Raw genomic sequence first — 14601 nt, 5'->3', positions numbered from 1 at the left:
TCGTGATGTATTGGTGGGGAAGGGGAGGTGGTCGGGGCAGCGCCGACGTTGGGGGAGGGGAAGGAGTCTAGGCAGCCGACGCTCCGGGGGAAGGGGGGCGGGCTGGCGGTGGCAACGGGCTTACCATGGGGTGGGTTTGGTGTTTTTTTTTTTTTTAAATTTTTTTATTTATTTAAATTGTTTATTTAATTTATGTCTAACGGAACTATATTAACGGAGATTTAGCATTAAGGGTACAACATAGTTACTAATGGAACCTTGTGGTTACAGGGTAGACATTTCAAAAACCATGGGCACAACGTAGAATTTCGAACACCTGAGGGTTATAGCGTAGAATTTTCCATTTTTTTTATTTTTTACTTCTATACAAAAATTTCTTTACGGAGTATTTGTTAGATGGTGGATGGGGGTGTAGGCGTGTAGCCATGTAGGGATAGACATATAGTAACCTACACTTGGTTCAAAAACACTTGCGTGGACCTGGTCCACAATAATATTATTGTGGACCCGAGGTCTATACACACGCAACTGACATTATATTGAATATAATGACCATTATTTTTAACATAGTAACCTTATTTTTAACATAGTAACCTTTATTAAAACTACTACAACGTTTAATAATATTGTGAACTTGAAATACGACGCTATTACCCTAATTTTAGCATAGTGACCTTTATTATTCATATTAATCAGTATATAAAATATTTCATTACAAAAATAACCACTTAGGCCTATATATTACCAAAATGATTTTTATTTCAACATAGTGACCTTATTTAAAATTATAGTGACCCTTTTTTTTGTTAATAAAACAACCATATTTTCTCTAATGTTAGTGGTCCACAATAAATTAGTGTGAACCAGGTCCATTTAAGAATTTGTACACTTGGTTTAGATATAATTATTTATTAGATTTATCTGACTCATTTATTTATTGGATTTATCTGACCCATTTATAATTGGGGCATGCCTGTGTAAAAAGATAAAAATAAAATAATTGACACGAATGAAACGGATCCCCTCTCTCTCAGTTCTCTATTGAAGCACACTCAACATCGTACTTGACGTTCTCCAACGAGGCAACGAATACTTGTATCCTCCATTGAAGCAGCTTTTGAGGTAAGATATTTGTTTTTGTGATCATCATCATATCATATCAATTGGTTCTGAATAACAAGATTAAGAAAGATCATAACCAGTGATTATATTGGTAGAAAACAAAATTATGAGCCTAATTTGATAATTAAAGATTTAAAGTACTAAAATTATGTGATTTTCGGGTTTTGTTTGATAATTGAATCAAATTTTGTCGCTAATGTATTGCACAACCCTTTAATGTTAGGATTGAACTATGAAATTAGACCTCTTCTTCTGCATTGTTGGCTGATTATGATATGTTATGGTATTTTACAAGGAAATCAGTACTTTACCGGCATTGCGAAATCGGAAGTATGGGTTATGTGACTTATTTCTTACCCTACGCATTTCATTTTGGACATGAGTCATGAATTGTTGATCATAAATTAGCCATTGTCAATGATACTTCAAACATAATTGTGTTGTCATTTCTAGAGGCAGGGTAAGGTTTTGTTGATGAAATTCAAGAGCGTTATTGTGAAAATTCTATAGTGGTCGTTTAAAACATGATTACCATAATGTTTTTCATGATTAGTTCCTAATTGACGTATTTTTCTCCAAGTAATTAATTACAAGTTATGGTTTGCTATTGGAATACTTTGGTCATATTGATGGGTTTTATTTATTTATTTATTATTATTATTATATATATTTTTTTAAAGTATGTGGGTGCTGGAAAATTGATATATCCTTGCACTTTTTGTTGGCATTGTATTATTGAATGCTAATATGAGGACGGTTTGTTCGTTTAGATGAGCGCTATAGGTAAAATTGTTGCTACAAGACTTAAAAGTTCAGGACTAATAAGAAGTCAAGCTCTGATTGCTGGAAAATGGACTGAAGCTTATAATGCGTCTACCCGTGATGTCATTTCTAGATGCAGGGTAAGTTTTTCTTAATGAAATCAGGAGATACGGGAGAGTTATAGTCTGCTTTTGGAATATTTGGTCATTTTGATGTTTTTTCATTCCTTTTCATGAGTTAAAGTTTGTGGGTGCTGCAATAATTGATATGTCCTTGTACTTTCTGTGGGCATTGTATTATTGAATGCTAATATGATGACGACTTGTTTCTTTAGATGAGCACTAAAGCTGAAAGTGTTGCTATGAAGCTTAAAAGTTCAGGACTATTCAGAAGTCAAGCTGTGATTGCTGGAAAATTGACTGAAGCTTATGGTGGGCATACCCGTGCTGTCGTTTCTAGATGCAGGGTAAATTTTTGTTGATGAAATTCAGGAGGGTTATGGTTTTCTATTGGAATACTTTGGTCATTTTGATGTTTTTCAGTTCTTTTCATGTTTTAAGTTTGTGGGTGCTGCGAAAATTGATATATCCTTGTACTCTCTGTTGGCATTATATTATTGAATGCTAATATGATGACGACTTGTTCCTTTAGATGAGCACTAAAGCTGAAAATGTTGCTACGAGGCTTAATAGTTCAGGACTGTTAAGAAGTCAAGGTCTGATTGCTGGAAAATGGACTGAAGCTTATGATGGGAAGGTTATCGAGGTATGAATCTCTTGATTTAGTGGTTTCAAAAATTGTTGGTCTCTTGGATACTTGTGGTTTATGAATAGGTAATGTGGGTTAAATATATGTTAATATAGAGTTAGTAAGTTAGAATAACACTCAATTTTCTTTTGAAAAGAATATGCACATTGTTACCCGTACTTATAGCTGAAAGTAAACATTCTGTTTTGACTGCCTGAATACAGATTTGGGAATAATCCTTTTTTGGGATAGAGATAGACCAGTGAACACCACATCCTCTGGCACTCTATAGGAATGTGTGATTTATGTTACTTAAAAAATTACAGAATTGCCAAACGCAACACTTATAAATTTAGACTTTGACAAATGACAATGCACAAACTAAAAGATCATTTGCACTACAAGTGGCTGGTTATGAAGTGGCTGAACACAGAGTGTCCCTTTTCTCATTTAGGTAATTAACTATGCCCACTCAGCTCCTAAATTTGGTCACCTAGTACCAAAAGATCAATAGCACCATTAGTGGCTGGTAAATATTAGTTGAACATAGAACATTCTTCTTTCCATCTTGGTACATCAGTTTTTGAAATCAAAATGCTTGTCGAGTTAGTGTCGCTAGCCAGTGTCATCCTTGACCTTTGTTGTTCCTTTGACGAGGCCACCTCATATTTCATTTTCCTTAATTAAGAAGCTGTGAAGGAGAATGGTGAAGATTATGGAGAAATCACCCCATAGCCAAGTTTCTATGCAACTTGTGTGCTCTTACAGATTGGTTCTCATCTAGCTGCCATATGAAGATAGTAAAGAAAGCATGGGAGTTTTCAAGCTGCATTTTGTCTCTGTAGAACATGTAACTCAGCTGCCAGCGAATCAGCTGGGTTCTTCGAATCCCGTGTGAATTTAAATGAAGGTTTCAAATGGTGGGTAGGACTAACAGTTGTCAAAATGCTCCATAATCTAACATGCATGTGAAATCATATATGGAGCAACCCAAGAACCAAGCTGAAGCACAAAAGCCAAGGTGTTGTAGACATTGACAAGTCAATGAATCACAATGGGGTGTGAACAAAATGGAGGATAAGATCTTTATGTACAAAGTAACAGTGATTAAAAAAAAAAAAAAAGAAAAAAGAAAAAAAGAAAAAGAAAAAGAAGTTAGGCAAAGATTTCATTAGAAATTCCAGGAATTATCAAGCTTTGAGTCTATTTTGGACAACATTAATCTAGAAATGAGCAACTGTTGCCATGAACAGGGCAATATCCTCCCCCTAGAAGAAAAAATGTGCTGGATATCTCTAATGGCTTCATTTTTTTGTTTTTAGGTGCCATCTGAGTGGAATTTAGTTAAAATATTGCCTGTTCTTAATTGATAATTTTGCTATGAGTGCTGTCAGGCAGTCATTTTAGTGGAATTTTCGGATGGCAAGATAGTAGGAATCTTGTACCTGCATCATATTAGTTTTACTTTACTTGATTATCATTTAAGGAAGCAATATTTTTTAGTCTTTAAAGGTGACTTGTATGGGCTTCATGAACTTTTTTCACAGCTAAAGTTTACACAATGAGATGACAGGTGACCAATCCTGCCACTGGTGATGTTGTAGCAAATGTTCCATGCATGGGTGGAAGGGAGACAAATGATGCAATATCTGCAGCTTATGAAACATTCAGTTGTATGTGACTTGAGTCCAATCAATCTTGCATTTTGTAACATTCTGAAATAGTCTTGAACTCTTTATATTTACAATTCTCATCTTTTAGTCCTGACATGTAATAAAGGTTTCCAATGAATGCAGTAGAAGCTTAATGTAGGTTTGTACTTAATTTTTAAAACATATTAACCTTGTTGGTATTTTCAACTGTAGAGGCACAATGTGGTGTTTCTAAAACTAGTTTAATCAAGGTTGGGTATGGCTGTTTTGGATGTAGACTACATAGACATTTTATAATAATTAAAAATTCCTGTGTTTTTTGTATTATTATTGGTAAAATAAAAAGTATATAACTGTCCAAATGGCTTTTTGTCGTTTCATTGGTGTGGCAGTGCCTTTTATGTTGTACTTCAGTTCCCCTGGTCTAAACTGAATTAGTTCTTGCTCACTTTTTGTTGATGTCATGTCTTTGCTTAATCCCCTCTTTGATTTCGCTTTTGTTTGTTTTCCCTTTAGCATGGAGCAAAACCACAGCAGCTGAAAGGAGCAAATGCCTACGGAAATGGTATCAAATTGTTTTCTATCTCTTTCGTGTTTGATGTTCTTCAATCAATGTCTATGAAAATAGTACCAGACTGTTTTCTGCTTTCATTTATGAAGCCACATTTTGTATAGTTTTGTTTTGAACTGATGTTATAAAAAGTTTCCAGATCTAGGTATGCCTTGGCTTTATGCACAATAATTAAATATGTCCAATGGACAGACATAAAGTTGGATACTAAAGTCAGGTATTGACAGGGGTTTTGGATTAAAGAGTATTCTTTCCCTAATTGTTTTCATTGCCTCTATCATAAGTTTACAATTTATGATTTTATTTATTTTTCTTAGACTTCCAAGTGGAAGAATGTAATCTAGTTTCTTGATTTTCTTCTTTGGGAAAGACTCTAAAGAGTTGGAGCTATTATAATCAACAATTTAGAGCTATTGGAAAACGTTACTGTTTCAGAATTTTTGGATAAGATGGTGAGATTATGGGCACTCCTCTGGTCTTTCCATAAATCTTTTTGTTCTCATTAGCAAAAGCTTCTGCATGCCTTTGTAGTGGGAAATGTGATATTTATTTTCCTAAAATCGGTATGCTGTAATATTTGTAAAATTTCCTTTGTAGGTAAACTTTGCAATGTTAAAGGAACAAAGGAAGTAGGTAATCACTTAATTTAGCAAAATTTAGTTTTAACTAAAAACAGTTTGTAACCTCATAAATATATCTATAGGAAATTATTATCTCAATCGATTTAAATTATTCCATTTTGAGTTACTTTATGTAGAGTCTTGTTTCTAGGAAAGTTGAAAAATAAATGGTGAAAGAAAGAAGGTGTATAGAGTAAGAGGGATGTAGTAAAAGGTGTGAGTGTAAGAAAAAAAGGTGGATAAAGTTAGAGACAGTATAATGGTGTAACTAGTGAGGGGGTAAATAGTAAAAGGATTTTGCAGAAATTGGATCAAGTAGAAATAAGTCGAACTTCTAGAAACACCTTAAAGCAGATAGTGTATCAAACTTTCTGGAATAGGGATATATATTTTTTTTATTCTGGTGCATAAATATTGTGTATGATGGATTATTGCATTTCATTTACTTCCAAATTGTTCGTGAATTTTTAAGTTAATATGGTATTATGTTTATTAAATTGGTAGTTGTGCGAGGCTATGTTTCCAAACAGGGTCTGAAAATAACACTTATTATTTTGTTTATGGCAAATTTATATCTTGCGTCATTGTTTAGTTTTCTTAACAATTATTTCATTCAGGTATGATTTGCTGATTGCTCATAAGGAGGAGCTTGGACAACTGATTACATTAGAGCAAGGAAAACCCTTAAAAGAAGCAATTGGTGAGGTAATATTTTTTTTCCAACTTTTGAATACTTCTGTAATCTTTTCCAACTCACAATGCAAGAACAAAACACCATCTAACTTTTTTTCACCCAAATTGTGCATAACTTGTGCACAAATTGTGCACACTACTACCCCTTTTATCCCCAAATCCAAGCTTGGAACTAGTAATAGACGGGGCTAAATTAGGCCAATAATGTGGTAAAAAAAAACATTATAAGGGAATAGGCAACAACATAGATAGCAAGTAGGAACAAATATATCTAAAATCATATGATGGCTCCTTAATATAACAAATGCCTTTGTCCTCAATGTGCATATAAGTGTGTCATGGAACATTACTAATAGACAAACCAATATCTAAATTTATTGCCATATCAGGAACTAACACATAATTCCTCACAAATCAAATATTAGTCAAGCACCAAATCACAAATAGTTAGACAAAAGTTGGCGCATGTTAGATTGTCAAAGCTTCCATCAATTCATGGTCAACTAGTTCATGGTCATCTCTCCATGTTGGTTCTTATTTGATCATCTCAATGATTAGTTTATCAATATTCAACCGTTTTTTTTTTTTACTAATATACAACTATAGATACTTGTGGTGAAAGTAATGCCTAACAAAAGTGCACAGTCAAAATGGAAATAAGTCAATAACATTTAAGATCGGAGGAAGTAGTATTTTTTAAATTGTACTACATTCTTTGAAAACGATGTTTATATTATGTCAGTAAGTGACAATAACCAATCAAAGGGTATTTTTTAAAATTGCTATTAGTTCAAATAGGAACTCCAAAATCTACTTGGAGATTTTTGTAGAAAATTTTATTCAATTTCTTTTTCCAAGAACATTAGCTTGATTACATTGGGTGTATTATAATTTTGTAGCAACCACTTAATTTCTCATTGCAGGTTGCTTATGGGGCTTCCTTTATTGAATACTTTTCTGAGGAGGCAAAACGTGTATATGGTGAAATCATTCCTACTCCACTATCTGATCGACGGTTGTTTGTTCTAAAACAGGTATGTCTATGAAGTCTAAATAAATTATGCCACTTTTACAAAATATCAGATAATATAAATATGTGTTGTAGTTTAATGTTATTTGCTTGTAGTGGAATTTTCCTTTCAGAAAGTAGGAACATAATAGGTTATGAAGTCTTTAGAATATAGGAACAAAATTGGTACTAATGCTTTACAGGCCGTATAAAAGTGAATCCTTACTTCAATATATTTGTAAGATTTAGATTAAGGGAGTAGATAAGATCTAGAATTGTTTTTGAAGAATCAACAATTAACACTCTTGATAGTTTGTAGATTTGAAGATATTGGATAGATAGATTTCTTGTGGAAGGTTTCATTTCTTATATTAGGCATGTTATGTGTTGGAATTTGATTTTTAAGTCATGTAAAAGAAAAAAGTCTTTCCTTGTATTTTATAAGAGTAGTTACCTTGATTTACAATAAAGTGTTTAAATAATTAGCTATAATTATGGAGGCATCTATATCTTAGACCATCTTGTGGGTTTAGTGTTTAAATAAAGGACAATTTTCAGAGAAATAACTTCAAAGTCATCAAGCTCTTTTGGTATAGGGTTTATATAGCATCTACATATGTGATATTCCATGGCGTGCTTCGACACATGTGTTTCTGTTTTAGGGAATATAAAAGGATAATTATTACCTAAGTGACAAGGGAAATTCTCTTTGGTAAGACTATTTTTAAATTTTCTCAGTGGTGAAATGTAAAAAATCTTATGTTCCTTGGTAGTCATAAATTTTTAAAATTTCTTACTCACGACTTTAATGATAATTTTTTACTAAATCTTTAACTATAGTTAGATTTATCTATTTTTTTAACAATTAAGTTGTATTAGAAATTAAAAAAAAAAAAAAAACTCAATCCACAGCAAAAACCACCAGCAACCATCCTCTTCCCCCTCTCCCGTTGCCCTTCCGCCCAGCTTCTCCTCCACCGTGAGGAGAAGAGATCATTTGGTGAAGTGAAAGTTGGCTGAAAGAGAAAGGAAGATTATGAATTGGAAGGCTTGTTATAAAATGTTTTGGTGGGAAAGTGGTGATGGGGCTTTCTTGTTGAATCTCAATTGTTGTAGCATCATGTAATTCCGAGTGAGTAAAAGTACAAGTTGGTTGAAGGGTGGGATCTGCAGTGTGATTTTTCGATGACTTCTGATTGCTCTTTGTTCAAAAGTTTATCCAGTCTTCCTCTTGTTAGTTGGTTTCAAGGTGGAATATGGCCATCGCGTTAGATTTTGGGAGTATGTTTAGACTTTAGAGAGGGAAACAGCTGAACTATGTTCTGTGGTTTTTTATTTTATTATTATTTTTTTTGTTTATGATATGATTTGTCCATTTTACACAAAGCTCCTAGTTAGCAATGTTTGGGTTCTTCATTTATGGAGGCGTCTTCATGATAGGAAATAATTGAGCCCTTTGTGATTTTTGAGATAGTTGTTGGGGATAAAGTGGACACCTTTGCTTGCTAGTCTTTTTTTGGTCTACCTTTCTCTGCCAGCTAGGTAACCCCCCCCCCCCCCCCCCCCCCCCCCCTTTCCTAGTCCACAAGTCTTTTGGATGGCCAGGGGTTCTCTTGAGGTGATAGCATTTGTGTGGACCTTTGGTTTTGAGAGAATTAACGCTAATGATGTACTTCAAAGATGAAGACCATGGATGGCTATTTTTCCATATGTGTGTATAATGTGTTGTGCTAATACTGAGATTGAAACCATTATTGTGAGATATGTACCAATATTTGGTAGAGGAGTTTTCCATATGGATTGTACAACTTATCCCACATTGTTTTACATCTGTTGCAAGTTTGTTTTTTTGAGCTTTAGGAGGCAAAGGAGAAGATGTTGTGGCGTAAGCAAAATGCTTTTATGGCAGTTCTATGGTGTTTATGGTTAGAACAGAATGCACTAGTTTTCAAGGGAATCACTTGTTGGATAGGATAAGTAAATAGTTTTTTTGTGGGCTAAAGCGGTAGGGGAATATCAATGTTACCCTGTGAGGAAAATATTAGAATGGTGCTAATATATTGGCCTGTTATTGTACTTACTGCTATTTGCAATTATATTTTTTTTTTTTTTTTTTTTTTTTTTTTTTAAAAAAAAAAATTCTGTTAGAGAAATAACAGTGGAGTCGTTATCATATAGGTTCCAGTCTGTGTTTCTATTGTATCTCATTTTATATTGCATCCTGAGTTCTTCCTTTGTCCCATGTCAAGAGTCCCATTTAAGTGTCTCTTTGCAGTAGGAATTCATTTAACTAGTATACTGTTTTTCCTTTACTGGTCTTAGTGGGATAGGGGGAAGTATGAAGTTATCTTATGTGATTAGGTCTGAGAGTTGGATATCGCTGTGCTGCTGTTGGATTGTTTATACCCTTCTACATTGAAATTTTCATTTGATGCTGTTTCCTAATGAATTGCTGAAAATCTTCTCTGCAGCCTGTTGGTGTTGTTGGAGTCATAACTCCTTGGAATTTCCCACTGGCAATGATTACCAGAAAGGTCTCAAACTCTCTCATGATTTATTAGATACCTCTAAGCAATTACTATGAAGTCTGGGGAAAACCACCATTGAGCAATTAATTGTTGTTCAATTTGTTCATTTTTATTTTTGATTGATCTGTGATAAATTAACATGTTCTTTTAACATTATCAGGTAGGTCCTGCTCTTGCTAGTGGTTGCACAGTAGTGATTAAACCATCAGAGCTTACTCCATTGACAGCTTTGGCAGCAGCAGAGCTCTCCATTCAGGCTGGGATACCTCCGGTAATTACTTTGGATTGGGTGTTTTGTTATCTCTCTCAGCATCTTAATCATTCACTCCCTTATTTCATAAAAATAGTCAATGTACTGTAAAATCAAACAAAAGGATAAGAGGACTTGCACTTGCACTTGCAGTTTCAATTAATACTAATAATAATTGACACTTCCTGAAAAGTGAAAGCTGAAATCAACAATCTAGTCAAGTATGTTGTGCACTCATACTGCAAACACAAAATAATAAAGTATGTTGTGCACTGATACTGCAAACACGAAATAGTCAAGTATGTTGTGCACCCATACTGCAAACACGAAATTAAAAACATTATGCAGAGATACTTCCTCGACCAAAATTATTTTAACACTTTTCATCTATTCTGAATCAGTTTTCATAAATACACTTCTAGTTTGGGATAGAGCCCCATCATAATTTATTACTCTCTTAGTCTTTCTTATCCACTCCGTACTCTCTCTGTTACATTTAAAAAGTACACCCCAAATTCCCCAATATCTCTTGTCATATCTACCTTTTCAATAAGATAACAATAGATAACCAAACAATTTATCACCTAAATTTATGCACCATGATAAGTGCAAGGACTATGAGAAACAAAAAGATGGTAATTGGTTTCTATTTCAAAGTCTAAAAATTTGAACATTCAAGACGAGAACTTGTCAGTTATGATGATTTTCCAAATTACAGACAACAGCACTCAGCTTGAGGAACAAATTCACGATAGAAGAATGTGAGAAGTAAGAGGGAAGTTGATACACGGTACCTGAGTTAGATGAGTCCAAGCCTCCAGAAAATCACGGTCAAATTGGAGTGCTTACATATGTGACTCCTCTGCTCTCTTGTACCCGTTAATTGTTGATAAGGACTGTCCCTAATGATATGATACTTAAGCCAGTCACCAAGAGGAGGAAGAAGACAGACATGCATACAATTTCTTGTGATCCAACATCCACATTATAAAATGAGAACCCCACCAAATAAGTGTATGCAGATTTATTACCCTCATCAAGCTGACACATGTAAAAAGTTCTTTTACAGCTAAACTAAAATCTTTAAACTTGTAATAACAATACCTGAATAGCAAACGTAAATTTATGTCAGAAACTGCCTACCAAAAAAGTGCTGGGTTATTAAACTAAGCATTGATGAGTGTAACACCAGTTAGAAAATCATCCATGTACCAGATCAAAATCAGAATCATGATAACTGCATTTCAGTAAAATAAATTTGCATATGAAGATTAACAAAAAAAAAAAAAAAAAAAAAAAAAAAAAAAAAAAAAAAAAAAAGGTTATCGTAAATAAAAATAACTCATGTGCTTCAAATTCATTAATTTCTAGTTCTTCAAGGACTACACCTCCAACTAAAAGGAACCTTCAAAAGAAAAGTCTTCCCAAAAAAGTATTTAAAAGACTCAGTCAAAATCTAGGAACTGGTAGTTTAGCATCTAGTCAAGACTAGCAGCCATGATGGAAAATACAAAAAAAAAAAAAAAAAAAAAAAAGGCCTAAGGTTTAGCCAGGATTATACTCACTCTACCTACTATAATTATCATAGCAGGAGCATCATCACATGGTTGACAAGAACAGTCAATTAGTCATTATTGATTGGAAAGGACTAATCAAATTCTGGAGAAGGGGTCTCAACTTAGAAGAGATTAGCTTGTTTATTAATTTGTAAATTGTATCACACAAGCCTATAGGACGGAATTAAACCGGCTTATTAATTTTCTGAATATAAGAGATAAAAGATTTATTATTTATTTCCTCCGTAAATGAGCTTGTCCTCTATATGTTGTTTTTATGATTTTTGAGAACTTTATATCGTCTGGTATATGGTTTCTTCCTTTAATTTAATCATTTTTCCTTTCTTTAAAAGTAACATTTTATATTTTACTTGTTTGGTATATAAAATAATTTTCTTTGAATGAAGCTAGTAACAGAGTAAATTCATAGTTAGAGGTTCTTGCAATAAATTACATATTTAATTTTATATATTATCCCAACCATGGAAACAAAACTCGGCCGTTCCGTTATGAAACGGGCACTTTGTAATGGGTTTTAGAGAGACCGAACCGAAAAACCCCGTTATATAACGGCGAGTCAAAAATCGCACCTAACGCGGTGCATCTCCCGTTCCATAACGGTGGAACAGCGTTCTGGAACCGTTATAGGCATTTAACGGCCGTTAAATTTCAGAAATTCCTACTATCCTTTTTATGCTTTTGCGATTTCACGGCTTCAAGCTTCCGGAGTTTCATAAATGGCGAAGAAGGAGGTTGAAGATGGGTCAAGGTCAAACATTCAGACTATTCAACAGGCAACAAACAATTTTTTTTTTTTTTTTTTTTTTGACAGCGACAACAGACAAAATTATAGAGGAGAGAGGAGAGAGAAATTAAAAATGAGTGGCTGAAAGATTAGACAATTGGACCCCAATTTCAATTAACTTCCTTTTCTTTCTATTTTTCATATTTTTGGACCCACCCTCCGTTATCCCTTTATTTATAAAAAAATGATTTAATAATTTTAAAAGTACACGTACAAGTATTTTAAGTTTTTAACTAAGCAGTACATCTTTAGATTAGAATATTACTGAAGATAGTACTGCACTACTACATGGTCTACATTATATTGTCTTTAGTATTTATTATGGAGTATAGTTTTGGCTATAATATGGTATAAAAACAAAGAATATGGGTCTACAAACTAAAAATTCTGCTTACGTGAAATTTTTTTAAACATTCACGCCGCAAAACCCGCGATCCAATTTATTTAACCGTTACAAGCCGTTTCCGCGACAATGCGACCGTTTCCGCAAACGCGACCGCGACCGCGTTTTTTTTCATGATCCCAACTTTCAAGAAAAAGAAAAAGAAAAAATATCCCGAACTTTTTGTAGTATTCTTTGTTGAATTTTCAAAACACCCAAAATATCAAACCTATATCGACTTAAATGTGCAAGAAAGAGGCAAAAGTAGATTAAATTGATTTTATGGTGCTTACCAAAAAAAAAAATAAAAATGTAGGTGGTTTCAGATTTTCCCTAGAAGGTGTTTTCATATTTGCTTTTCATAAGAAAATCTTATTTTGGCTGATGAACACTCGATCTGGCAAATAGTTGCTCCAGAATGAACTGCTCTAAGTTCCCTATGTTTCTGTTTGCATACAAATTAAGGAAACTGGAATAAAAGTGTTGATGTGGTGAGTAAATATAAGAAATAAGTGGATAATGTAAGGAAGGAAAAAAAGGTAGCTGAGTGTAAGAAAAATGTGGAAAAAGTAGGAAATTTTTTTTTATAAAAATTCATGAATTCATTCCTCAAATACATATAAATCTTATCGATTTTGTGATTTTGTGCAGCCGAATTGATCCCTTAGAAAGGAAAGTCAATGGAGAAAAGATTTAGTGGATTTCCTTTCTGTACTGCCATATTATTTTGTATTCTATAATAAACGTTCTCGTGTTGTAGAGTTGAATGTTTCTACTGAAGATAACATATAATTTTGGGTCACTTGTGTAAGGGTGCTTTTCTTTCTACGTTTCAGGGTGTAGTGAATGTTGTCATGGGAAATGCTAAAGAAATTGGGGATGCTTTACTGGCCAGCACGCAGGTTGGAATTCTGATAAAGGATTTTTGTGTCTTTCTCAGTATTTGTTGTTACTGAATGTCTGACAATGCTTGTAATTTTGTAAGGTGAGAAAAATCACTTTCACAGGTTCAACTGCTGTGGGAAAGAAATTAATGGCTGGTTCAGCTAATACTGTAAAAAGGGTATGGTTAATTTTTTATTTTTGTCTGTTTCGGATTTGTATGCTGATACCCTAATAATCTCCATTATTTATGTTAAGCTATCCCTGGAACTTGGTGGCAATGCACCCTGCATAGTGTTTGATGATGCAGACTTGGATGTGGCAGTGAAAGGAGCTGTAAGAATAAATTTTGCTTTATGTCATTTTAATTTTTATTTTACAGAAGTTGCAAATTTTATCTAAACAGTAAAGATACATCTATCTCTTTTCTGCTGGAATTGGTTACTGATTTTAAGGCCTTTTTAGATTCCTAGAAACTTGGAAAGAGTGATCTACATGTGCTGCAAGGAGTACAGAAGGGGTAAAGTGGGTCCATTAGGTGCTTTAACTCAATATGTTGTAGGGTTTTGAAGCAGCTGGTTAGCCAACCAATGAGTGCCACAGAATTCATTCTTCGATCTGAACCAAGCAGAACTTGACTCACTGGATTAAGTAGATTCTCTATAATCTAGGTCTCAGTAGACAGAATTAGTCTGGTAAAGCTCTAGGAGTTTGTTTTCTAATTAGGTTTTCTGTTTTTTTTGTTTTTAATTTTTTTTTAATGATTTGCTTTGGTGGGCCTCTGTTGTCTAATCTACTCACTCCGTTTCCGAAAGTTCTTAACATATACTATTTGCACACAACTTAATGTAATTGAAGAGAGAGTTTTGATGTGCTAAGTGGATGTAAAAAAAGGTTAATAAAGTAAGAGAGTTTGTTAAAACGTGGGTCTACGTTAGAAAAATTAAGAGAGAAATCGGAAATGTGTAAATACTGTGGGAAAGTGGAAATTTGTAAATTAAGAGAGATATGGTAGATACATT

General features: G+C 33.7%; 1 protein-coding gene across 1 annotated transcript in view; it reads left to right on the top strand.

Annotated features, from left to right (window-relative positions):
- The first annotated feature begins 968 nt into the window (after positions 1–968).
- LOC110695411 (succinate-semialdehyde dehydrogenase, mitochondrial-like) overlaps positions 969–14601 on the top strand; it is a 28406-nt gene continuing 14773 nt past the window's right edge. The window contains exons 1-13 of the mRNA XM_021872648.1: positions 969–1122; positions 1893–2024; positions 2219–2350; positions 2536–2649; positions 4205–4304; positions 4800–4848; positions 6092–6179; positions 7091–7201; positions 9648–9710; positions 9865–9975; positions 13534–13599; positions 13683–13760; positions 13838–13915. Coding sequence (XP_021728340.1) covers positions 1893–2024; positions 2219–2350; positions 2536–2649; positions 4205–4304; positions 4800–4848; positions 6092–6179; positions 7091–7201; positions 9648–9710; positions 9865–9975; positions 13534–13599; positions 13683–13760; positions 13838–13915 — 1122 coding nt within the window. The 5' untranslated portion in view covers positions 969–1122. The remainder of the gene's footprint in view (positions 1123–1892; positions 2025–2218; positions 2351–2535; positions 2650–4204; positions 4305–4799; positions 4849–6091; positions 6180–7090; positions 7202–9647; positions 9711–9864; positions 9976–13533; positions 13600–13682; positions 13761–13837; positions 13916–14601) is intronic.

Source organism: Chenopodium quinoa, unplaced genomic scaffold (assembly GCF_001683475.1).
Source record: "Chenopodium quinoa cultivar QQ74 unplaced genomic scaffold, ASM168347v1, whole genome shotgun sequence".
Classification (NCBI taxonomy): domain Eukaryota; kingdom Viridiplantae; phylum Streptophyta; class Magnoliopsida; order Caryophyllales; family Amaranthaceae; genus Chenopodium; species Chenopodium quinoa.
The sequence above is the reverse complement of the archived record's forward strand: the minus strand, read 5'-3'. Positions and strand labels throughout refer to the sequence as shown.